The sequence below is a fragment of the Pelobates fuscus genome, chromosome 5 (genome assembly GCF_036172605.1).
Source record: "Pelobates fuscus isolate aPelFus1 chromosome 5, aPelFus1.pri, whole genome shotgun sequence".
In the NCBI taxonomy this organism is placed as follows: domain Eukaryota; kingdom Metazoa; phylum Chordata; class Amphibia; order Anura; family Pelobatidae; genus Pelobates; species Pelobates fuscus.
Window position 1 is genome coordinate 382,816,428 of NC_086321.1, and position 27,936 is coordinate 382,844,363.

Below are 27,936 nucleotides of genomic sequence, written 5' to 3' on the forward strand. Positions count from 1 at the left end.
AATATATGTAACAATTAACAAATTAATGCTGTGACGCCAATACTGTCCGGATATTCGGAAGTTTTACCAATACGTAGCAAACCAGTGATAAATATAGGACAAAAAATGGAATCGGCAGAAAATAAATGTTTGGGATATTGTTGTACTATAGAGACCGTTATTTCTTGCACTGAATAATTTAATTATTGCCTCGCAGTGGCTCCATATCCAGTTAATTCAGATAATGGGAACAATCTCCTCGGAAGGAAACATTCGTCTATTACACAAAACAAGAGTGAGGCGTGAAATTAAACAAAGCTCCCCACCAGCTCCATCACAGATCCTCGGAGATCTTCATGTGTGTGAGGTCAGGCAACAAAACCTCAGGAAACCTTGTTTAATAATGGTGGTTGATGCACGGAAAGGCCTCTCAGAAGATATGGTAATGATTAATATGAGTAATGGTCAGTGCTGTCACATGTGTTTAATGTGGAGTGCAGCATGCTTCTCACAATCCTAGGCAGAGAATGTACTTAAAGTTAGGGGCCCCCATGACACAGAGAATGACTACGGCAAACGTGCACACCATACATCTGCCGGATACATTTATAGGAACCACTGCCATCTACAATGTTATAGTGAGACACCGGCCTGACTCCTGACACGGAGGTCCATTACGGCAGCAGAAATCTTAGCCTCAGGGAACACAGATCGGTACAGGGGTGTCATAACAAGATGTTTGGGTTCTAGAGGGGGTCTAAAGTGTTTGATCCCTAAAAAAGGTATCCTAGTATTCTTACAGTATGTGGGGGGGGGGGGGGGGGGGCAACAGCCCAAAGACAGTCCTCGGTTTACGTACAGAAGCGGCACAACTCCTTTTAGACATTTTTACAAATCGATTTCGAGTTTTCTTTTCACCCAAAATGCGCAGCTTTTATGGATATAAAATCTTCAACCCTTTGTACACTCTCACTTTCCATGGCGATAGTGGCAGTAAACATTATCATGAATAATAGCGCCATTTTTGCAACGCTAATAACCCTGATGAAAGAAAGATAAAGAAAAAAGGAAATACGCCTTTAGCGACCATCGCTATGTTTAAATGTTAATACGTGGATATTTGTGAAACTCAAAAAAAAAAAAAACGCTAAGGTGCCATTTTGGGAGATTTATTTAGTATTAAAGGAGGGAGGGAGGCTGCAAACCTCTGTAACCTCTGCAAATTCCAGATATTTGTCAATGAAAGAATGGGTGAAGGGGTCACCTAAACCTTCTGTAAAGCACTGGGTCAAAAAAAATAATAGTTCTGGTTGTGAGTGGATTATTTCACCCATGTTTAGAAGGGTCACGCACTAAAATGTTAATTATTTGACGTTCAAAGTGCATTCGAGAAGAAAGAAAAAAAATTTCAGGCAAAAAATTATTTGACTTGAAAACATAGCTGAAAATTATTCCAATTTACCCATTTTTGCCTAAAATGTGAAGTTTACTTTGAAACCACAATAATTCACACATTAATGGATAACTCTTTACAATAACCCCAATTACTGCCCTGGGGGTGATTCAAGTGTCAGGTCTAACGATTTCTGACACTTCCATGGTGACTCTCCAGTGGTGATGGTGACTCTCCAGTGGTGATGGTGATGGTGTCTCTTCAGTGGTGATGGTGTCTCTCCAGTGGTAATGGTGTCTCTCTGTCCGTTACAAATTCATCCCTGCCAGTAATATCGTCATCGCTGTAAACACATGTTGCAAAGCTCTCTTACAACACAGCGATTTCTCCTCCCTGACACAATGATGACAATTAGACACAGGGAACAACATAATTACTGCCAAGTCATTAGAAATTAGACTTTACCCTGTGTTTCGCTGTACCTTTATCTGATGCCATAACAAACGGCCAGTGGTGCCACTCCCAGTATTGCTACGGCTGCAAAATGGGAACACCATCATCAATAGATCATGGGAGTTGTGAATTTATATAGCACCAACAGTGTGAGGAGCGCAGTGTAAAAGAAAGGCTATAGAGAAAGCATGAGAATTAAAGGGACACTATAGTCACCCAGACCAGTTCAGCTCAGGTTTTAACCCTTCAGATGTAAACATAGCAGTTTCAGAGAAAGTGCTATGTTTACATTACCGGGTTAATCCAACCTCTAGCGGCTGTCTTCATGACAGCCGCTAGAGGCGCTTCTGCAACGCTGGATGCAAAATTCGCATCCAGCGTGCAGAACGTCCATAGGAAAGCAATGTCCATAGGAAAGCATTAAGAAATGCCTTCCTATGGACTGTTTGAATGCGCGCGTGGCTCTTGCCATGCATGCGCATTCCGCTCCACTCGGGAGCTGACGTCGGCGGGGGAGGAGAGGTCACCAGCTCCGAGGGAGTGGCTGAAGGGGTTTTAACTCCTTCAGCGCCAAGGGAGGGGGACACTGAGGGTGGAGGGGTCCTAGGGATGCTATAGCGACAGGAAAACTGGTTTGTTTTCCTGACACTATAGTGATCCATTAAGTATTGCTCTAATTAGCACCGCAGGACAAGATACAATCAGACCTAAAGATTTCATATAAAAGCTCGGAGGTGTGATGGACAGATTGTCATGCTATTAAAAGCATAACAAGGACCATAAGCACTGCAGCCTTCTGCAGTGGTTATGGTACCAGGAGTGCACTGGCACCCTTTCAGATAGTAGTCAGAACAGTTTAAAAGCTTGCCGCTCCTTCCGTAATCGCCACTGAGCTAAGCCCTGCGGTGCAATCCGTGATCACTGGCTGACAGCATCTGCTCAGCACTCGCCAAAAGAGCGCAGCAATGCGCTGCCCAGATGAACTCTGAGTAACTGGCTGCTGACGAGGTGGTTGCAGGTGTCCGCACTGCCCGGCAGACCCTGGGTAAATTGTCAAACCATTCTCAAACAATATGACTACTTCTTCTGGGAAGGGGCCAGAGTAAGTGGTACCATAACCACTACAAGAGGAATAGCATGGCCACTGTGTAATAACTATAAACATGCTGCTGACCACGAAGGCTGTCATGGTTCCAAATGCTATAGACAGGCACCTATTGCAGTCACAGCTAAGGCAGGCAGGCAGGCTGTCGTAAAGCTTCCACAGACACAGTTTGCATCTCACAGGCTTTCTTAAAGTCCCAGACTTGGTTTTATGAATGCGGGTAAAAGAGGAGTTTGGTTAATGTGTTTGGTGAGCATTTAAAAAGGATTAGGCTTATATTTACAGAAGGCGAGTAGACACACAGATTGGTGATAAGCATTGGTTCTAACGTAACATGGGGCTCACGTGTCAATATCTAAGAGTGTGACCTGTCCAGGGGGTCCTGATGGTCCATTACCTGGGTATTTATATTTAATATTGATAACATAACCCAACTGTACCAGGCGTAGCAAGACTGTGGCCCCTCACCTCCTGATAATAGCGAGCAAGTGGGGCCCCCCATCCCATGGTCTGGCCAAAAAAAGGGGCTCACACTCAGAATGTGGCATTAAAGGGTTACACTTTTTGTGACATTGTGTCACCAGCGTGATTTTGTGTCCCCCCCCCCCCCCCTTGTTTATTTTTAAACTTCTAAAACTTACCTTGAATCAAGAACGGAGCAAGGTCCTCCTCGCTTAATTTCCACACCCTGTCTGATGTCACATCGCGTCATCCATGGTCCAACCAAATACTTCTCAAAAAGAAAAAATAAGCATTTCATCTGACCGTTTCACCGGCTTAGCGCAAATGCACGCGGTCTGGATCGGTGAGGGGAGGGACGTGGAAGAGGACTTTAATTCTTATTTTTTTTAAATACATTTTGAAAGCAGGCGGGGGCGGGGAGCGCAGGGTGGGAGAAGCTAATTTCACGTCACCAGCACGCAGTAATTTTAACGCACGATTGATGTTAGGCGCCAGAGAAACAGAGTGCCGGGGATATAACTATACATTTACATGATCTTTTATGTAAATAAAAACAAACAAAACTTAGATTGAAGCTTTTTAATCCAATCTGTGTTTTCTGAACCGGGGTAAAGTGGCAAATTCCTGGGTCACACAGGGCAAAGGGGCAGGTTCCTGGGGTCACAGGGGAAGATTCCCAGGGTCACAGACTGAAGGGGCAGATTCCTGGAGTCACAGGGTGAAGGGGCAGGTTCCTTGGGTCACGGAGTGAAGGGGTAGATTCCTGGGTCACAGGGTGAAGGGATAGATGCCTAGGGTCACAGACTGAAGGTGCAGATTCCCAAGGTCACAGACTGAAGGGGCAGATTCCCAAGGTCACAGACTGAAGGGGCAGATTCCCAGGGTCACAGACTGAAGGGGCAGATTATCAGGGTAAGAGGCAGGTTCCCATGGTCACAGGGTGAAGGGGCAGATTCCTGGGTCACAGGGTGAAGGGTCAGATTCCCAGGGTCACAGGGTGAAGGGGCAGATTATCAGAGTTAAGGGGTAGGTTTCAAGAGTCACAGGGTGAAGGATCAGATCCCAGGGTGAAGGGCAGGTTCTTGGGGTCACAGTGTGATTGGGGAAGATTCCCTGGGTCACAGGGTGAAGGGGCAGATTCCTGGAGTCACAGGGTGAAGGGGCAGATTCTCAGGGTAAAGAGGCAGATTCCCGGGGTCACGGGGTGAAGGGGCAGATTCTCAGAGATACCAGAAAGAGTCTTGATCACTCAGATTCTAGATACTCTGATTCTCTCCATTAGGAGTTGAAATCTGATTTGAAGTAAATAAAGGCTGTATCTAAATTCAGACAATCTCTGGTGACTGATACAGTGATTACTGCAAACCGGATCATTTTATAGACAGTAAAACGAACAATGGCACGGTCAGCTGGCTTTAAACTGATAAAACATAGGTTTTTATTCTTAAATTGGAAAAATAAGGGAGAATTTATAGGAAATAAACTAAAAGACATTAAAAGGACTCTATAGCCACCACAACTACAGCTTAATGTATGGTATACAGCTTAATGTACGGTATACAGCTTAATGTACGGTATGCAGCTTAATGTACGGTATATAGCTCAATGTACGGTATACAGCTTAATGTACGGTATACAGCTTAATGTACGGTATGCAGCTTAATGTACGGTATATAGCTCAATGTACGGTATACAGCTTAATGTACGGTATACAGCTTAATGTACGGTATGCAGCTTAATGTACGGTATATAGCTCAATGTACAATATACAGCTTAATGTACGGTATGCAGCTTAATGTACGGTATGCAGCTTAATGTACGGTATACAGCTTAATGTACGGTATATAGCTCAATGTACGGTATACAGCTCAATGTACAATATACAGCTTAATGTATGGTATACAGCTTAATGTACGGTATACAGCTTAATGTACGGTATATAGCTCAATGTACGGTATACAGCTTAATGTACGGTATACAGCTTAATGTACGGTATGCAGCTTAATGTACGGTATATAGCTCAATGTACGGTATACAGCTTAATGTACGGTATACAGCTTAATGTACGGTATACAGCTTAATGTACGGTATATAGCTCAATGTACAATATACAGCTTAATGTACGGTATGCAGCTTAATGTACGGTATGCAGCTTAATGTACGGTATATAGCTCAATGTACGGTATACAGCTCAATGTACAATATACAGCTTAATGTATGGTATACAGCTTAATGTACGGTATGCAGCTTAATGTACGGTATGCAGCTTAATGTACGGTATACAGCTTAATGTACGGTATATAGCTCAATGTACGGTATACAGCTTAATGTACGGTATACAGCTTAATGTACGGTATATAGCTCAATGTACGGTATATAGCTCAATGTACGGTATACAGCTTAATGTACGGTATACAGCTTAATGTACGGTATACAGCTTAATGTATGGTATAAAGCTTAATGTATGGTATACAGCTTATTGTGTAGTATACAGCTTATTGTGTAGTATACAGCTTAATGTACGGTATACAGCTTAATGTATATTATACAGCTCAATGTACGGTATGCAGCTTAATGTATAGTATACAGCTTAATGTACGGTATGCAGCTTAATGTATATTATACAGCTTAATGTACAGTATACAGCTTAATGTACAGTATACAGCTTAATGTACGGTATACAGCTTAATGTATAGTATATAGCTTAATGTATAGTATATACAGCTTAATGTACGCTATATAGCTTAATGTACAATATACAGCTTATCGTACAGTATACAGCTTATCGTACAGTACAGTATATATCATGCACAGTCGCCTTACAATGTATTTCTATGGAGAGATGATTGGTTGATGAAGATTGAATATCTCAGCCATGGAGTTTTACTGCAATGGTTGGCGAGTATATTAGTTATTGGAACACTGTGGTGTCTGGGATACGGGTTTGTGTACCTGACACTATAGGGTTCCTTCAAACTACGTGTATTTTTCATGTTTTAAATACAAAAAAAATGTAATAGCACCAAAAATATAAGTATTATTAATAGTGTAAATACGTTACTGCCAGCCTGGCTTTGGGTCACATGGCTACAAATTGCACACAAGTCAGACACTGCGTTACTCCAACCACCATGACTACTTGGACTCTTAGAAGTGGTTATGGTTGTAGGAGTCCGTTTGTGAAGCACATATTGAGATATTTTCGGTTTCGCACAATGTGCGGTGCTTGGTGAAGCACTGGATTCCCCCAGGTGTTATTAGACTTATTTTTTGTATGGGGGGGGGGGGACCTATTGAATAATGCTCAGTATGGTATTATAAATAGAAAGAACCATTTAAATAGCCACGCTTTAAATACAGGTTTGGTAGATAATATATCAAAGTCAGCGAACCATCTTCATCCGGCTGGTCCTCTTCAGCTACAGCACCAGGAGCAGACAGGATTGGTGTACTCTCGCGCATGCACAAGATTACAGCATTGACGTCCATGGAGGATCCCATGAGACTGCAGGATAAACACAGCTAATATACTGACAGTTCTAGACGGCGGTAGCTCAGCGCAGGGTCTAGAACTGTCAGGAAATATACCAAGTAGTCCCTAATCCAGGCTTCCCCAAACACCGGCCCTCAACATGTTGCTGAACTACAACTCCCATGATTCCCAGCCTATTTCATTCATAGAATGATGGGAGTTGTAGTTCAGCAGTTTGGGAAAGCCTGCCCTAATCTGTCTCAGTATCTCTTTACTGGGCTGGAATCTCAGTAAAACTCAGTAATCTCAGTAAAACTCAGAATGAGTATTTTCTAGATTCTGTATTTCTATCGTTCTGAAATACGGATTGTGCAGGTGGGACGGGACTGCTTTAAATCTGAAAATCACTGAATTCCTGACAATTCTCCCTTTAGTAGTTAACTCAGTGAGAGAGATCTCTCCTGATTGTATTACCCACTAATCTAAAAGTAGATTAGATTGCATTGTTAGTAAATTGAATGGATTTGTCTCTGAAAGCGATACTCTGACAATAAACGCTATTTACAGGCTTGTTTAGCTGAAATCCATATGTTCTCATGCAGACACACATGCTGGACTGTCCCTTTAAACAGTGTGGTGGGCGGGGCCTGCTGGGAGAGGGAGGGGCCTGCATTGTACTGCAGGTCTTTATGTGAGTGTGAGCACAGACTGGCACAGTTCCTCTGAGAGGGCGAATGGCACAGATCTCGGCCCCTGGGAGCGTACGCCGGACTCAGAATCTGCCACAGTATCAGCACAGGTAAGTGGCCTCTGCTAGAAGCTTCCTCAATTCTGCCAAGTCATTATCTCAGCAGCCTATTGTTCCTGTAACATTGTGTAATTGTCTCATTTATTGTTACATTTCCCCTTTTATAATATTGTACAGCGCTGCGGAATAAGTTGGAGCTATATAAATAATAACACATTCTGCTACATTGTATCCAGCATGCAGCCTGTCTGGGCTTCCAATACTCTGCAACAATGTGGACTTGCTACATTGGTTAACCCCTGCATTGCTGATCTGCAGTGAGCTGGGAGGGTGGTTAGTGTGGGATCCTGCAGCCAGCACTGCAGTGGTTACAGCCTGGCCTGGAGGGATGGGCGGTGGGCATTTACTAGAATGTGCTGCCATTGGTCCCAGCCATGGGGTGCGTGTGTTCAAAAGCAACACAAAGGCCTGACTGCCCTCATTGTGTGCTGCAGCCCATTCACTGCTGGGGGTTTGGAGGGTCTTTTCACTTGGCTGTAGGGCTTTTGGTTTGTTTGGGATTTTTGGAACGTTTACAATCCGATTCTATGAAGATGTAAACGCTCTGTATCTCTGTGTGAGTTTTCTAAATAGTTTTGTGTAGCTAGAAAATGATGGCTGCTTGAGATTACAAGGATCAGGACTGTGCTGGCACTCACAGGGTTACGTTTATTTAGGATTGGGGAGTTTATTTCAGAATATGCACGATGGGGTAAAATATTAAAATGTAGGAAGAGAGTGTCATTAAACATTGAATTGTTGGAATGTAAAGCTGAATAAAAATAAAAAATAAAAAAGGGATTTATTAAAGAGGGAATTGTTGGGAATTTCAAGAGACGTTTTAGTCCAAAGTAGCTGAAAACACTGTTAACTTTTCCCAGTTTGTGATTTTTGTCTCCAAGTTTGTGTCAGCTCTCACGGTGGCGAAGAACGCGTCAAGCTGAGACTATTACAGTTAGAGAATATTTAGCAAACCAGCATTTATTGCAAATTGACTGCAGTTGGATGTTTAGTGAATAGGCCCCATTATCTTTCCAGACGCCGCTGGTGGGATGGTGTAACTGGCATGTCATATGGTGATTAGAGCGTCTTTCACCCAGGGTTCGGGTAAAGTGGTCGGCGATAAACGTGCAATACGGCCATTTGATGCCATTTTACCTTCAGAGTGAGAATTTACCATCTGTCACCTGAGATCTTATCTCTGTCCCGTCTGCTGCTGGATCAAAGCAATGTGGACATTTCACAGTCATCAAATCCTCCAATATCTACACCTCAGTCTTCTCAATTCAAGTCCCAACAAAGCCGGCCCGGCAGTTGGTAAATGGCTGAGAAACCAATAACACCAGGCCACAACCAAACTGTCCGTGGCCCATAACACAGACATGTACAGATCGAATCCTCGGTCCTTTTATATTATTATTCATGAAGCACCAACAAATTCCGCTGCGCTGTACAATAGGTATATATGGACTGGCAGCAGAAAACGGGTGGTGGAATGTTTATAAAGAGTTATCGCGATGGAATGGCTACAATAGTTCTAATCTTGCGGTCTGTAGAATTCTCCTGATTTAGAACCAGAGTAGACCAGCTCTAAAAGCTTTTGAGACGGGGTGCTGACGTGTACTCCGGGGGCCCTTGACAGATGTTGTTGCACGGCTGGAATCATTGAATAGCCATTGTTTGTGGCCCGTGGCTGCGTCCAACTTGACGTCTAATGGAGACTCCATGTGGAGTTATTGCTGGTGATTGAAGACGTTACGGGCAGGTGTTGCACATCCTGTAACGCTGTGTGTGGTTGTGGTTGTTTTTTTTTTACCGTGTGTATTAACTAACACAATTCCAGAGATGTGATATCACCATGGTGATTTCATTTTGCCCCAGGGCAAACCTAATACTCTCACACAAACCGCAAAGTATTATTGAAGTATTTTGCCTGCAGGGACGATAGTTTATGAAAGAATTGATGGACGATCCATATTAGAAACATAGAAACATAGAATGTGACGGCAGATAAGAACCATTCGGCCCATCTAGTCTGCCCAGTTTTCTAAATACTTTCATTAGTCCCTGGCCTTATCTTATAGTTAGGATAGCCTTATGCCTATCCCACGCATGCTTAAACTCCTTTACTGTGTTAACCTCTACCACTTCAGCTGGAAGGCTATTCCATGCATCCACTACCCTCTCAGTAAAGTAATACTTCCTGATATTATTTTTAAATCTTTGTCCCTCTAATTTAAGACTATGTCCTCTTGTTGTGGTAGTTTTTCTTCTTTTAAATATAGTCTCATCCTTTACTGTGTTGATTCCCTTTATGTATTTAAATGTTTCTATCATATCCCCCCTGTCTCGTCTTTCCTCCATGCTATACATGTTAAGATCCTTTAACCTTTCCTGGTAAGTTTTATCCTGCAATCCATGAACCAGTTTAGTAGCCCTTCTTTGAACTCTCTCTAAGGTATCAATATCCTTCTGAAGATAGGGTCTCCAGTACTGTGTACAGTACTCCAAGTGAGGTCTCACCAGTGTTCTGTACAATGGCATGAGCACTTCCCTCTTTCTACTGCTAATACCTCTCCCTATACAACCAAGCATTCTGCTAGCATTTCCTGCTGCTCTATTACATTGTCTGCCTACCTTTAAGTCATCAGAAATAATCACCCCTAAATCCCTTTCCTCAGATGTTGAGGTTAGGACTCTATCAAATATTCTGTACTCTGCCCTTGGGTTTTTACGTCCAAGATGCATTATCTTGCACTTATTCACATTAAATGTCAGTTGCCACAACTCTGACCATTTTTCTAGTCTACCTAAATCATTTTCCATTTGGCTTATCCCTCCTGGAACATCAACCCTGTTACATATCTTAGTATCATCCGCAAAAAGACACACCTTACCATCAAGACCTTCTGCAATATCACTAATAAAAATATTAAAGAGAATGGGTCCAAGTACAGATCCCTGAGGTACCCCACTGGTGACAAGCCCAAGCTTCGAATATACTCCATTGACTACAACCCTCTGTTGCCTGTCACTCAGCCACTGCCTTACCCATTCAACAATATTGGAATCCAAACTCAAAGATTGTAGTTTGTTGATAAGCCTTCTATGTGCAACAGTGTCAAAAGCCTTACTGAAATCGAGGTAAGCAATGTCTACTGCACCACCCTGATCTATAATTTTAGTTACCCAATCAAAAAAATCAATAAGATTAGTTTGGCATGATCTCCCTGAAGTAAACCCATGTTGTCTCTGATCTTGAAATCCATGTGTTTTTAGATGTTCAACAATCCTATCCTTTAACATGGTTTCCATCACTTTCCCCACTACTGAAGTAAGGCTTACTGGCCTATAGTTGCCCGACTCCTCCCTATTACCTTTCTTGTGAATGGGCACAACATTCGCTAACTTCCAATCTTCTGGGACTACTCCTGTTATCAATGATTGGTTAAATAAATCTGTTAATGGTTTTGCTAGTACACCACTAAGCTCTTTTAATAGCTTTGGGTGTATTCCATCAGGTCCCATTGACTTATTTGTCTTTACTTTTGACAGTTGAAATAGAACCTCTTCCTCTGTAAACTCACGTGTAATAAATGACTCATTTATCCTTTTTCTTAACTGAGGTCCCTTTCCTTCATTTTCATCTGTAAATACCGAACAAAAATATTCATTGAGGCAGTCAGCTAGACCTTTATCCTCTTCTACATACCTTCCTTCTTTTGTTTTTAATCTAACTAATCCTTGTTTTACTTTTCTTTTCTCATTTATGTATCTAAAAAAGGTTTTGTCCCCCTTTTTTACTGACTGTGCTATTTTCTCTTCTGTGTGTGATATTCATTTGTAAATGGCTGGTAGAGAATTATGGGAGTTGTAGTAAAAAAACAGAATGAGCTTCGAAACACACAAACTGTATGAGCGTGATAAAGGGAGTATTTAACAGCGTTGGGCAATTGTAGCAGTTTGTGGGGAGTTCCCACCCATTCCTAGCCTGAAGCTCTGGGACTTTTTCTGTTTGCCTGTGTGTATATGAGGTCATCCCTTCCAATGACTCAATCCCATCAGATGTCCCTTATTCTATAACATAAGCTCACATTAACGAGACGGCCAGCCTTCAGGGTGAGTAAAGCATATAAAATAATCATTTTAACAAATCCACATCAAGGAATTCCTGAATATAATACTTTAAAACTCTAATAAGTGATCCGGTAGCATCACGGCGATGTACAATCTATATCCTGGCTAGAACTTAATAAAAACTTAATAAAAACACTTGGAATCAGCGAGTCCTCTGGCATACACAGGGTTAATCCACAGGAATGAACAAACCAACTTGTAATGAGCGCATTCAGACAGAACCAACAGGTGGACAGTTTAGGGGAAAAACTATTTTGGTTCCTGTTAGAGGAGGGTAAAATGTTTTAAAGTTATGCAGCATCTAAAAGTAATTCTGCCTTTACAAAGGAAATATCTCAAATGTATTTAGCTGTAAGGTGCCAACATATTCTACAGCGCAGTACAACATTTCCTGCTTGTGAAAGCTGGCTAGGGAAAAATGTAACAATATTTTATATTAAAATGAAAGTGCTGATGTACTAGGACAGGGTAGGCAACCTTTTAGGAGCATTGTGCCGAAATAGGATTGTGATGGCCCGTAGCCATTATTTTAAATTGAGGTGTGTATGTTGCCGTATTCTGCTTGTGTTATTGATACTGTGATTGCTTTGTATCGTTGTATTTGTGCGTATATGAGCTGTTATATTGTATATGTTCACGAGTAGTTTGTGGTATCCTGTATGACACCTATGAATGGGGGCAGCTTGTGGAATTGTGTGTATGTATGTGAGGGGCTGTTTGGGGTATTGTGTGTGTGTGTGTGTGTGTGGATATGTCACATTGTGTGTTTTGGTAGTGTGTGTATGTGAGGGGCTGTTTGGGGTATTGTGTGTGTGTGTGTGTGTGTGTGTATATGTCACATTGTGTGTTTGGTAGTGTGTGTATGTGAGGAGCTGTTTGGGGTAGTGTGTGTGTGGATATGTCACATTGTGTGTTTTGGTAGTGTGTGTATGTGAGGGGCTGCATGTGGGGTTGTGTGCATGTATGTGGATTGTCAGTGGGGTTACGTTTGTGCGGATTGTGTTGTGTTTGTGTGTGGGCTGTTCGTATTATTTGTATGAGGGGAGGGTTATGCTAGCAGTGATGGTGGCTTCCCTGGGGTCCAGTGGGGACCCGACTGACCAGGTACAGCTCAAGGGCAGGAGCTGCTACAGCAGCTGCGGGCTGCTCGACTCCAGTGCAGATTCCCATTTACAAGTGCTGGAATGAAGTGATCTGAAATCACTACCTCTACGTGCTGCAATGTATAAACTGAGGATTGTCCCTCACCACCTTTTCGTATTAGCAGATATCTGAAGTTTCACCGGGACACCTGATTGGCCAGAGCCTGTTTGGCTCTAGCGATCGCCGAGACCGGCGGTCTGCAGCTCTGCAATGTGCAGAGCTGCAGACCATGGATCTTGCGTGCACTGCCCAATCAGAGCGTTGCCGCGGGTCACCCCGGCAACGCTCTGATTGGGTCTCGCAAGATCCATGGTCTGCTGCGGAGCTGCAGACCGGAAATAAGGGCCACCGGACCACCAGGGACCCCACCGGACCACCAGGGATTTAAGGTAATTTTTTTTAGTCACCCCCTCTCCTCATCTCGACTTTTTTTTAATTATCCGTGCCACATTTTTTATAAAGGTTAGTACCAATCACAACATGTTTTATTTAACATATTGATATATATCACAGCAATGATGTATTTTATTGTCTCTCATGTAATTTACAAACTTAAAAATGGGAGGTGAAAGGGCCTCATAAGTGGAATAGCCTAGGGCCTCTTTTCATCTAAATCCAGCCCTGGAGGCGGGTCCCCAAGTACCAGATTATTACCCTGATGTAGATAATTGGGATCTTTAATGGGTTAAATAGAAGGCTTTGCACAGCACAGTACACAACCCCAGTATCCCATCTCTAGTCACGATGGTCTCGTCCAGTGGAGTATTAACTTCGCACACTAAGTCTTTGTGGTGGAGAGTCCAGTGGGCTGGTTATGAGGAGGTATACAGCGGTGTATAAAAGGAGTCCATTCACATCGACCAGTCACAGGATCCCAAATATTAAGGCTCCTCCAGCAGCGTTTGCACGGGACGTGTGAAGCTGATGCACTCCCGGCCTTTTTGGAAGGGTTGCACGTTGGCTGACTGCTTGGGTAGAACAGTGTTCCCCTCTGTGTTGTCTGAGCCTGTATTTTCACTTTCTGCTGGAGGCCTAGTACGGGTAATTAGACATCCTTAAAGGAACACAAACTAGACAGTCGAAAGTCAGGCGCACTTACATATTCAGTGCCAAAATGCCGTCATTCTTTAAAGATTGCATTTATTTAGGATTTAAAAAAATAAAATGGCTGTCAGTTCTGGAAATCAAGGTGGTCTGAGGGCGAAGAGGGATAACTATCTAAAAATATCATTACAATTAAAATGGGGGTCTATTCTAATCCCCATTGATTGTATCAAATGTGTTAGTGGACAAAAAAAAAATACAGATACAAAACACAGGCAGATTTTGTGCTTATTCTCTGGTTATTATACCCGTGGAGGTTATTAGGGAATATTTATTTTATGCGTGGGCCTGTAGTGACCCAGTGGGCAAACGTGGCTATTTCCACGAGTGGCTAATAGAGTATTTATTTATAAAAAGAAAGTTTAAGGGTTTGTGTACCAAAAACATGCAGGCCGGCTTTTAATCCTGTGATTTTTACCATCTCTGATATACCAAAAAAATAAGTAAAAGATGTGGACATATAACAAGTAATTTGGAAATGTGAAAGAAATGTCAGACTATTTGTTAAAAATGGTGATTTGGGTTTTTGTTTTGGCACAGCCTGGCATACAATATAAATTGAAATTATCCCATGATTCCTTGAACACGTGTGCACAGGAGGAATTGCAGTAAATCGATGCCCAGGGCCCGTTCACGCACACATATTTCTGGAGCACAAATTAGAGAACACCTGGTAGCATTTTGTTGCTATAATGAGGAGTGATACAATGGACACACACGTACACACTGCTGTACATACAGCTCTTGCTCTCCCTATACATTATAAAACACAATTCTAAAAGTCAGCCATGTATCCTGCATCAGTAACTGGCTGGGATTTCTCAGCCAATCCTGATTGCTCCATCGTTTTCACTGGACACACACAGAGCACATACCATGAGCCCTAGGCCAGCATGAGTTTATAACGTCATCAATCGCTTCATTCATGAAAAGACATGAATGAAATAACTTGACATGTCGGCAGCACGTGATGTCATAGCAGCTGCTGAGATTATAAATGCACATTTATTATGCAAATCATTTTGAGTGTCAGAGTGTTGAGGGACACTAAACTCCTTAAGGAATTACTTGAGGCTTTCCAGACATCCTGTGTCTTTATAAAAACGTATTTTAGCGATAATGCATTAACGAGCCTTCCATAGACGCGGTTTTTGTTTGGTTATTTCTTGGTAATCAATTACTTTGAATGTTGCTGCAGAGACAGGAATGGTCTTCATACAGATATATGACAATGATTTACAAAAGATAGTGGTTTAGCATACGCAGTATTGCCAGGAGTGTGTTTTTGAATTGAATGATGGCTCCTGTGGTTGTGACAATATAATGGTTTCACCTGCCGTTTTCTGGGCCCACGCTGTACAGCTACGTGGCTGCAGATTTTACCCATATTTATTTGGATTTGAATTAAGAACAGAAAGGAAGTCTGCCTGACCTTAAAACAGCGGACTACCGTGCAGAGCGATCTTAGGAAAGGCTCTCGCCCAGCGGCATTTAACGGAGCACTCTGCCGTTTGAGGTCACCACAGTTATCAGACCAGTAGTCCCACATCAGGACTGTCACTCTGGATTCGGGTTTGTTGGAAGCTACAGAGCTAAACATTAATAATATTTGTTTGTCGGGTGGCTGTCCACATTCTGAGATATTGTATTTTTTTCACTCAGTCCAGATGTAAGCAGCAACACGCTCAGTCACGTAGGAGTCGATCTAGTGTTTTCTTTGGGACGTTGGTTAATGCGGGCAATGAGTCAGGGGAATAATATGTTGTATCAGTCAGGCTCTGCCTTATTCCAAATAAACCGCATTACCAGCAGCATCCTCTGCTTCTACAGCGGGAGTGAGCCACAGGTTCCCAGCAATGTCATCCGACTGGTTAGTGGGAACAGCATCCCAGCAGAAGTGGTAAAACAGAATAATATTGGATTTCAGTGCTGATTGGAGGAAAGCAATCTATTGACCACAATCTGTGTCCTCACAGAGCCGTCAGGAACAGGCAGGGTTTTATTGTGAAACATTTATTGCAAAATGACCTCTAGAAAATAGCCAGGCCGTGACTATACCGAGCTGGAGAATTCTTCAAACCATCTTTGCCCTGGATAGCGCAGTTTGGTTTACAATTCATCGTTTAATAAATAAATCCCAGAAAAGGTTATTCATTGCGAATTCAATGTTGAATTTAAAACTTCAGGCTAAATTATCACATTTTCAGTCAGCCATGTTATGGCTGACTGAAATTCACTTTGAAGTCCCAACAATCATTCAGTTTTTTATTAAAAATGTTTTAACCTCTTAAATGGGGCACTCTGAGCACCATAACCACTACATGCCAACATAGTGCGTATAGGGTACAGGCGCCATCACCTGGTCTCTGTCAAACTTTGCGATATGACCAAGACCAGGGGTTCCCAGAGACACCTGTGGCTCCACCCCCTGATCACCTGCGGCCCAGAACAAAGTTCCCCTTCAATTTCCATATTAATTCCATGTCATCCATATTTCGTTGGTCGTAATCGGCCGATAGTCAATTGATCCTTACAATCAGTCCCATCCGAAATAGGATAAAATTAACACACCGCAGTAATTGCTGAGCGGGCGCAGGCCACAGGGGTCTCGGATGTCCCTGTTTTCATCAAGTCATTTAAATATTGTGGCTGCAAAATGGGAGAACGGTGCCTGCAGTCTAACAGCACCAGGGGTGGATCCAGAACCAAGTCTCGGGAGGGGCACTGGTGGGGGCTGTAGCGGGGATAAAAGGGCTGCAGCAGGAGGCCACACACGGGGACATAAACACAATAACACACACACATACTCACTGACACATACCTAACCAGTAGTGATGTCCCGAACCGTTCGCAAGGAACCGTTCGCCGGCGAACATAGCTTGATCGCGGCGGGCGAACATATGCGATGGTCGGTCCGCCCCCTATTCGTCATGGAGGTGGGAGGGTCTGGGAGGGAGGGTCTGCTGCTGATTGGCTGGAATGTGTCTGCTGACTGTGAGGTACAGGGTCAAAGTTTACTCAAATGATGACGAATAGGGGGCGGACCGACCATCGCATATGTTCGCCCGCCGTGAACAAGCTATGTTCGCCGGCGAACGGTTCCCTGCGAACAGTTCGGGACATCACTACTAACCATACACACACACACACACACCCATAAATACTCACTGACTCCTACCTAGCAATACACACCCACACAGCCACATACTCAACCATACACACACACACACTCACTGACACATACCTAACCATACACACACACAAACTACATACACACACCCACACTCACTGACACATACATACCTACACACACACACACACACACTCACTGACACATACCTAACCATACACACCCACATACCTAACCATACATACACACCCCTACATACTCACTGACACATACATAACCATACACACACCCCACATACTCACAGACCCATACATACCTACACACACACACACCCCACATACTCACAGACCCATACAAATTGCAGTTTACATATTGTTAACCACCCCCTGCTTCCATACCTTTTGGTTGCAGGAAGGGGACTTCCTGGGGCTGGCTGATAATGATGGGAGTCTGAAGCTCCTACTTTCTGTGTCCTCCCAGCCCCCTAAGTCTGTAAGCTGGGAGGAAGTAACAGTCACTTCCTCCCAGCACTCCCTGCAACATTAAAGGGGCCCCATCTAACAAAGGGCCCCATATGAGGTAGCTGCACTATTTTCTGGATCCGCCACTGCTTCTGCACCATAATCACTGCGTCTACACGTAGAGGTTAACATGCTTCGATTACTCTTTAATTTGGTAGATAAATGGAAATTATGCGTTAACTTAAAAACATATATAAAATACATAATGGAGATATAAATGAGAAAAACCATAATAGAGATCTTTCCAGGCATTGGGGTAGCCAAATACAGAACCGCACTGGAAAATGTATTAAAATATCTGCTAGGAAGGCAGAGAGGGTGCTATTATCAATCAATCCCTGGTCTCACATTCATTGCAATGGGCGCTTACTGTACAGCGCAACTGACTTCATACATAAAATCTCGCTTTACTTGATACATATACAAAGATTCTCTACACACCGACTATTAAGAAGACTGTTTTTGTGGTGTCCCCATGATGCTAACGGTTTGCACTTTAGAGTACTTATAGGGTTAAAATGTAAAAGGCTCAAGCATGGCGCTGCGCGGTGGCCCGGTGTCTGGAAAGGAAGTGGTTAACATGTGAGCAGAGTACTTTTTGATACAGATAGAGCTGGGTCAGGATATCCCGGGAGGATCGGCAGATTCTGCCGACCAGGCACAATGAAACCCGTCACAGTGTTTTGTTTACACTTGCAATGACAGCGCCACGATTTGGCTCTGGCCCCTCTGCTGATGGGCGGTCAAACACAGAACTGCAGTCATATCAGATTCATACCCAGAATGCTTTGGGCCAATAACGCTGGCTGTTTGGTGTTTATTTACTCTGCTAGAAGACAGGAATTCATTTGTAATTCCACGTGGACACAGCGGACAATCCCTTCAGCTCAAACAATAAATCCCCTAAAATAAAGTTATTGTTGTTGTTGTTTTTTTTTTTTAAATAGAATATCGTTCTTCTATAATTATCCAGGTCGCCCTCTGTGAGAAAGGGATGGCTGGACAGACAGCGCATGTACAGTCTGTACTTGCATATCCGGTTAAATGAGGACGGCATGCCCCCTCTCTAGTGGTTTTGGTGCACAGATAGTGTCCCTTTTCTTACGCAATGTAACCATTTCGGTTTCTGAAAAAACCCCACAGTATTTACATTAGTCCAAAAACCATAACTCTGGTGGCCGTCAGACTGACCATCACTAGAGGAGCTTCCTACAGACCTTTATTGTTCTTTATGTTCAGCGCCATCACGTACATCGTGACGACACTGAATGCGATGAATGCTTCTCATAGATAAGGATTGGGTTGGCTGAGCACAGATTGCTGCGCGTGCACGGTAGGCCCACAGTAAGGGTCTTACCATGGCGTATCAAGCTGCAGCGAGGAGTGTGCCTTAGCTCTGGAATACAGGTTTACTCCAATCATTCAATCCCTGCAGTGATGTGAGATGTACCCTGGCCAAGCTCTCTGGTAGTGGCCCGGTATCTGGTCCCGTGAGGTGCTTCCTGCTTCTGCAGAGCCGCGGCCATCACCATTCCTTCACGGAGAGTTCAGCTAATTGCTTTCAGCCAATGACCTCCTATAGTCACACCCCCAGCAGCAGAGGGGTTAAAACTCTGTATGTGCAGTCTTTCAAAGTGAAATGCCGCACATACAGACTCCATGCACGATCATCACTTCAAATCACTGAAGTGGTTATGGTGCTTGGAGTAACCCATAAAAAAAAAAAGTAAAAATATGAATTATTAATTAGATGTACTTTGTATAATTTGTATACTGCTTTAGACACAGGGCAGAGTTTACATTAATCACAGGATCTATTTATATATATATATATATATATATTTTTTTTTTTTTTTTTGCCATTGTAATGTCATGCTTTCCGTAACGAGAGGTATTGTATGAACACCATTGAGTGCGAGGTTGATCTGATGTGAAAGCTGTAATCCTGTAAATATACCCGTCAAGCAAGCGCCACCAGTTTTGCTAAAAGCACTAAGTATCAGTTAAATAGTCAGTTTATAGACTTTCATAGTAACTGGCTAACAGCGCACGTTGAAATGTGCTGGAATTAGATTTTACAATGCTGGGCATGCGGCCCATTCTCTAAATACTGTAACTGCTAAGCAATGCTGTATTAACCCCTTCACGTCATCACTGGAGGTAGACATATTCGCAGCTTTGTAAACCGAGCGACTTGCAGACCCGGCAGTCTGTTCCCCCATTGCAGTGCCAGCGTTTTCTGGCTGGCTAACTCCGTCACCGTCTTAGAGTGTCAGGGACGCTGCTGGATTTGACGGCTGTCACCATTAATACCCTATCCCGTCCGTTAAGAACAGTTCTGCAAGTCTAGAGAGCGATCCCCCTATAGCTAACTGATAGATTGGGGGCGGACATGTGAAGTAAATGCTTAATTTAAAGTGACAGGCTGATTCTTTAGATAAAAAGGAAAAAAGCACAAAATATACCCGTTCCTTTCTTTGTATTCCTGGAATACTCTGACATTTGTCGCTTCTCCAGTCCTCATCCTTTTATCATATTGCTTCCCCAGTACCAGATCTCCAATACCTGTTCACAGCCTTTTATCCTTCCAAGGCTGTGACGTTCTGAATTATTTTATTTGGTTGTCAAAGCCGATCATTACAAACTAACGAAAGTTAAATGTATCTACATCCGGTTTAAATATTGTAATGCTATCCGTTAAATAACTATTTGGATATACATTCAATATCAGTTAAATACCATTAGAATTAGGGAATACATTGAATATCAGTTTAATACCATTAGAATTAGGGAATACATGTAATATCGGTTTGTACAGAACCCGCTCTCCTTTCCCACCATCTTCAAACCATTTGCACCTTCTGTTTCAAGTCTTGCCATTTGATGCCCCTTTTCGCCTCTCATTTCCCTAGCCCTTCTTCAGTCCATCAATGCCTACAGCCCAGTCTAATTTTTTCATCCCTTCTTGCCAACGTTAAACATTTTTACCTCCATCCAAAATTCTTCTGCCTAGAATTCCTCCGTTTTCCCCCCTCTCGATGAATCAGATCTATACGGTAACTGCGGCAATGTGATGGCTAATGGTGTCGATACAGACGGAAAACGCACTGGAATGGTTTCAGACATGTGTGAATTCACCCCTTTCAGTTCAAGAGACCTGCCATGACTGTCACAATACCATGAGACTAACTCCTTGTCCAGAGGGGTTTAATAAATCAATAGCCGTACACTTGTATATGGTTTATAGGGGACTCTTTTTGTTATTTGTCGTATTTGTTGAGCTTTATTCTACGTATTGATTTGTTTACAATGTGAACGCTCCACAATGATTACATAAACACCTAACTTTTCTGCTTTTTTTTCCCCTCCAGGTACCCTTGGATGTGGACTTGTCTATATAACAACCCATCACAGTTTTGAGAAACACCCTGAGGATACGCTGACGTCACTCCTTGGCACGTTGTTATCAATCTTGGGAAACATTGTTAACTCTGTATTGGATTGTGTGTGAAAGGGGATAGCGGTGAGACGGTCAAGCAAGCCAAGATGCCCATCTTAAAGCCGTTGGTCACTAACCCCAATGTATCCAAGCGACGCTCTCGAGCAGACCTCACAGCGGAGATGATTAGCGCTCCTTTGGGGGATTTTCGCCACACGATGCACATTGGAAGGGCTGGAGATGCATTTGGAGATACTTCATTTCTCAAAAGCAAAGGAGAGGAACAACCCGAGCCCGAAGAATCTGTGTCCAAGCCTGGTCTATTATCCAGACATTTCCGCAGCAGCAAACGCTCTCTGTCAGTTACCCGCAGCGATCGAAGGGACATGCTCGGGTCGCTCAGAGACTCTGCCCTGTTTGTTAAAAATGCAGTTTCTTTGCCCCAGTTAACTGAAAAGGAGATGGAGAAAAGCTCCTCCAGCAAGAAAATGCCCAAAAGCTTGTCATCCAGCCCCGTCAAAAAGGTACCTGAGCAACACATAAATGGGGCTTCGGCTCAGAGCCCACCACCCATTTACGATCTTGCACTGGCTGAGAAAGAGTTTGGGGAATTAACAGAGCTACCAGAACCATCTTCTAAAAGCAACTACGGCATGAAGCATGCAGAATCCATCATGTCCTTTCACATTGACCTAGGGCCATCCATGCTTGGAGACATTTTAAGCGTCATGGACAAAGGTGATTGGGAACACGATCTGGACCGTAGTCTGGATGATCTCGATGGAAATGGGATACAGTCTGGCCAGCAATCTGTGTCCAATTGGCGCACGGGTCCTTCACATCCAGGACACCAAACATATGCACCCGATCCTGGGAGTAAGGCAGCCACGTCTCGCCTTACATCTGGCATTAACCACAACAGCCAGGACACCAAAGGCAAGAATTCGGACTCCAGAAGTAAATCAGGTGAAAAGGTAAGGAAGGGAAGAGACTTTTCCTTCATGGACGAGGAGGAAGACGAAGATGAGATTAGGGTGTAGAAAAAGCAAATATATCTGTAGTCTCTTTATTCAATGGAGAAACTGCCCAAATGTAAAGCAAACTGGCTCACCCCCTTGTTGATCTTGGGAAGCTATTCAGGCATTGACCCTTTTCCCATGTGCCTCGTGTGTGCTTCGTGGAACCAAGAATGGAGTTTGTAAGCCATTTTAAGACATTGAATGGCGATAAAGCACTCCAAACAGACTGGCACGATCCTTCCGTGAATATGCAAGACCTAGAACGTGCTGAGGACTATGTGAGTGGATCCTGTGTTCTATTTCCACTCCAACCAAGACAAAAAGCTTTCTAATTGGGGCAAAATGTTAAAAGCAAGCAGCTGATCCCAGAGACAGAATGGACGACAGAGAGAGATTAGCGTCACGCTGTAAAGCAGCCCAGTGGTTGAATGTCACATTTAGAATCGCCCCCTGGGGCAATGGGTCATGTTTAAGGTGGTAGCCCAATTAGGACAACCAATAACGGTTTGTTGTATGCCAGACATCTGACTGTCTGAAGACTCCCTCCAAAAGGATGTAAATTTGTTTTTTAAGTTTTGTTGTAGATTATAAATTCTTGACACTTGCTGACCTCCCATTTTTTCCCCCCACACATTTCTACTAACGAGTTTACAGCCCCATTCACATGGAGACAGTTTAAACTCTAGCCAGTTCCCCATTCTTCTCGAATCCATTATTTGTCCTCAAAGTCACAGTTAATGTTTGTGACTTTGAAACTCACTACAGCTATTAAACAAATGAAGGATCTGAATCCGGGAATGTGGCAATAATTTGTCATGTGTTTGGCAGCTCAAACATTGAGTAGGACCAAGACAAGTGTCCTGAATTTTTCCCAAGCCATACGCTACACCCCCCGACCCGGATTCTTTTGGAGGGGAAGCAGTATTTTAACAAAGCCAAGGTTTTAGAACGTCACGATTCTTCTATAACGTTGCTGCATTGTTAGGACTGACACTATCTTTCATCAGTTGGCTAAGGAGATGAGAGTTGTAGTCCAACAACTGATAGAAGGAGCGGTGTTCCTTCACAGCAGAGACCAATTAGCGCAGAGGTTATCGGTTCTCTGTTACTGCTAGTCTACGTATTGGCCCAGATGTATAAGGAAGGATTCTGCGGGGGCCGGGGGGTTACATATTGTGTGACCCAATCACTCAGTAGGGACACTCCCCTGTGTTGCCATGGTGACAGCTTCACGTTTAGAATTTTGCTCCAGAATTGCTGGTCTTACATTTGGCCAGTCATTTTTTTGCTTGAGAAAGAAGGGGAGAAATAAAGGGTGTTATTATTTAACTTTTATTATGGTCTCATTTAGGGAAACTTTTTATTTGTATTATTATTTATTGAATAAAAACACTACGCTGTTATTTCTTCACGGACCACAGTAAAGAGTGACCGTGCCTGGCAGAATGCCCCTTATGATAAATGTTTTTTTTTTTATTAAATACATGTATCCTATGCAGCTTGCAGGACTCCGAGCTGAGACCAAGTGACGTTTGCTGTCATATATTAAAGGTTTATTGCAGCATAGCGAGATTTACCTACCGGTTTACTTTGGTGAATTAATCTTATTTTTGTTTGATCGACCATTCGGATATTTAGAAATCAACTAAAATATTTGCCAGTTCGGCTGTAATTACTATTGATCATTGACTTTTGACCTCTGATCTCCAATTAAGGCGCCACCTTGAGAGGATGTTCACTCAGCCACTTTAGCCCCTTCGGCCCACGATCCAATTTAATTTAAAGGGACACTATAGTCACCTGAACAACTTTAGCTTAATGAAGCAGTTTTGGTGTATAGAACATGCCCCTGCAGCCTCACTGCTCAATTCTCTGCCATTTAGGAGTTAAATCCCTTTGTTTATGAACCCTAGTCACACCTCCCTGCATGTGACTTGCACCGCCTTCCATAAACACTTCCTGTAAAGAGAGCCCTATTTAGGCTTTCTTTATTGCAAGTTCTGTTTAATTAAGATTTTCTTATCCCCTGCTATGTTAATAGCTTTCTAGACCCTGCAAGAGCCTCCTGTATGTGATTAAAGTTCAATTTAGAGATTGAGATACAATTATTTAAGGTAAATTACATCTGTTTGAAAGTGAAACCAGTTTTTTTTTTCATGCAGGCTCTGTCAATCATAGCCAGGGGAGGTGTGGCTAGGGCTGCATAAACAGAAACGAAGTGATTTAACTCCTAAATGACAGTGAATTGAGCAGTGAAATTGCAGGGGAATGATCTATACACTAAGACTGCTTTATTTAGCTAAAGTAATTTAGGTGACTATAGTGTTCCTTTAAGAGGGGCCAGCTTTATGGGAGAAGATGTTGTGGGACTCCCATTCAGTTTATACTCCTATAAAAAGGGAAATTAGAGGGGTCACATTTACCGAAAGTGTTAATGCATTATATACATATACACACACGAAACAAACACCAACAACATCGTAACAAAACACAAACGTTTCTATCTAAAATCATTGTTTAGTGGAAATATTCCAGTCCAGTCTGTGGGGGTTGATCGTATCCTATGAACCCCTGTTTTTCTGCAGTGACTCTGGCTATATTATGCGCTCAGCAGAGCTGGGACACAATGATCAGCAAAATAAACTGTAACCAATACAATGTTACCAATTTGTGTCAGCCCCCTTTAAATGCTGCATTACCCCATGAGCATCTGTTTTTACTGATCAATACAAATTGCTACTATAGCTTCTGAGAATACATGGGAGTTTATTGTCTAAAAACTCCTAATATTAGGGAGCGGAAAACTAAGTGAGGAAAATGCAGACTACAGCCTTGCTATAATAAGCGATTCAACACAGTTACAAATTTCCAAATGTTTTATCTACAAAAATCCCCATAAATGGCAATAATGACCATGTGGATAAATCAGTATTAAAGTTATTCTAACCGTATTGAATCAGAAAGTTTATTAAACCGTGGCCTCCGCTAAATAAACGATAGCTACAGATGAGGTAGAGAATTTTATTTTTGGCTACATGTTTCAATTTTTTTCATTTCACTACAATTTGCTGTTTAGTCAGTGAACCCAACTGGTCGTCAGACAATCCGAACCCAACATCTCCTGTTCCTGGCAGTAAGCCAATTCCTACACTAGCTTGTTAGAAAAGCAATATATTACACGTATCTCAGACGTCCGACCATCCAGAGGAGATTGTGGCCTATAGAAGTAATTAACGTTCGGCTTGTCCTTCGTACCATAGTTTGTTTCTTTAATGAAAAGAAAACCAAATAAATTTTGCACAAACCCTTTAGCAGCCAGGCAGTGCGTATTGCACATTCAGCTCAGAAAGAATTCGGTTATTTCTCTACAAAGAGAGAAGAATTTGGTTCTGTCTACTGTGTATAATTACTCTGTATCTTTAACGCGCTGGACGGGCCATGCGGAGTACATGGTGACGTGTTACCCACAGTGACCCAAATAAAATCATAAATTGCTCCTCTACAAGATCCGCCTCATGTTTATTATATCCTAATCAGGGTTAAAGTGCTGCTACAATCTTTATTGCTGGGAGGGCCACGACTGAGAGAAATTCGTGGTTTGTTATTTTGGGACTATGAAAGGGTTAAATGATCCTGTTTTGGGGATGTAGTAAAAATGTACATGGTTTCTTTAATAATATTGTTTTGTGTGATAAATGTCGCTGCCAATGAGGACGACACAGGGAACAGACTACCTACTGGCTCTGCCCATGTGGCTGGGGATTAGATTGGGCACACTGTGTTTAACTCCGTTCTGGGTGTTTATTTACAAACCATTGTTTCACACAAGCACTCGGGATGCACAAAGCCCCAATTCTCTCTATAATATATCATTATTATTGTCAGCCCTTGGCTTCAGCCATAGACCTAGCACGGAGCAGGCCCTCCTAGTGAAAGGGCTCTTTAACCCCAGTGAATAAAGCACAGAGTGCGCTGCGCCGGGAATCCTGCCAAAGTGAATATTATGCATTTTATTACGCGGATTGAAGAATTGTAGCAGAATCAAGTGGCGAAGAATGAACAACCACAGCCTCCAGGACGACATTTCAGAAAAGCCAACAATCCAGCCCGGGGTTAACACTTAATGTGCATCTGAGAACATAATATAATGTGCCTTTTTTAACCCTTTAGCTGCTAGATCATTTCTATGCATCATCTAAAAGGGGCACTCTAAATACTATAAACACTAGAGGTCATTGTAGTGGTTATGGTTGAAAGATTTGGGGGCCATGATTGTGCTTAACAGTTTGAGTGATTTACAGAAACCAGGCCTCTCCCCAGCACCCAAACCCTCAACACATGTTCATCATGCTCCAACACGCCCACTGCGCACAATCATATCTGTCCAGGATTTTGTAATTACCATATTGCCTCAGGGCCGCTGAGGGCCACACTTTAGGTGCCAGGGAGAGCCATAGGATTGTTAATCACTCAAACTGGGGGACTGCACCTACAAAAACTACAGCGAATTGTAATATTGCAATCAGCTGTCATAACACACTGAGCTGCAGTGGTTATGGTGCTTCGGGTTTACCTTTCATTTACATCGTTTCATATCAACACCTTACAGTTTGCATAAAAAGAAAGTTTAAAAAACAGTTGCAGCGTGGGGGAGCACAACTTTGAAAAAGTTATTCGGCTTACTTGGTAAAAGGTTACGCCAACCACTCCATTTGCAGTGAAACCTGCAAAAAAAAATTTTTTTTTACTCAATTTAAATCCTGTGCCAGGTGAAACTCCGGGTGCAGGCTTCCAAGCAGCCCCTTGTAGACGGCAGCCAGGGCCTCAATGGGTAGACAGTGTTTTTAACACTATAGGGTCAGGAATACAAGTTTGTGTTAGATTTAATACAGGTTTGTTTTCCTGACCCTATAGTGTTCCTTTAACCCCTTAAGGACACATGACATCTGTGACATGTCATGATTCCCTTTTATTCCAGAAGTTTGGTCCTTAAGGGGTTACGAAGCCTGAAACAGAGCTCTGGACTGCCCAAGTCACGTGTGCCAGGAGTGTACCCAGTCCCTTGCACACTAGTGCAGAATATACCCTGTATGTGCAGTTTCCATCAGAAACGCTACACATACAGAGCTTTACCACCATCACCACTTCAAATCACTGAAGTAACCCTTTAATAAAAGCTATGGACCTGTAAATAAATCAGAACCTGACATAGATAGTAATGGCAAGCGGCTACATCGCTGCTGTAAGAGATTTAATACCTGGAATTCTAATAAAGTTATTATTAAGGAATGCTTAAACAACTCACCATTTGAGACCACAACACACACGCAACTAGGATAAAAGGGGTCTGCGTTCATTTTGGCCACATATATTTTCAGACCTTTTCACCAAAAATAAAACAAACATATGACACAAAAAAATCTGAAAAAAAGGAAATGTAGCATTGTGTGGTGTGTTCATATCATCTCATCAGATATGTTTAAAAGGGCCACCATAAGCACTGTAACCACTACATTTTATTACAGCTTATTGTTATTACAGCTCATTGTATTATTACAGCTTATTGTATTATTACAGCTTATTGTATTATTACAGCTTATTGTATTATTACAGCTTATTGTATTATTACAGCTTATTGCATTATTACAGCTCAGTGTATTATCACAGCTCAGTGTATTATCACAGCTCAGTGTATTATCACAGCTTATTGTATCATTACAGCTTATTGTATCATTACAGCTTATTGTATTATTACAGCTTATTGTATTATCACAGCTCAGTGTATTATCACA

General features: G+C 42.6%; 1 protein-coding gene across 1 annotated transcript; it reads left to right on the top strand.

Moving 5' to 3' along the window:
* The first annotated feature begins 7,529 nt into the window (after positions 1-7,529).
* CDC42EP4 (CDC42 effector protein 4) lies at positions 7,530-23,878 on the top strand. Its single transcript, XM_063456337.1, has 2 exons — positions 7,530-7,663; positions 21,058-23,878. The coding sequence occupies exon 2, from the start codon at positions 21,233-21,235 to the stop codon at positions 22,163-22,165; it is 933 nt and encodes a 310-aa protein (XP_063312407.1). The 5' UTR covers positions 7,530-7,663; positions 21,058-21,232; the 3' UTR covers positions 22,166-23,878.
* Positions 23,879-27,936: the final 4,058 nt, after the last annotated feature.

Coding starts and splice junctions, on each gene's coding strand:
- CDC42EP4 (XM_063456337.1), top strand. CDS start 21,233: ATGCCCATCTTAAAGCCGTTGGTCACTAACCCCAATGTATCCAAGCGA.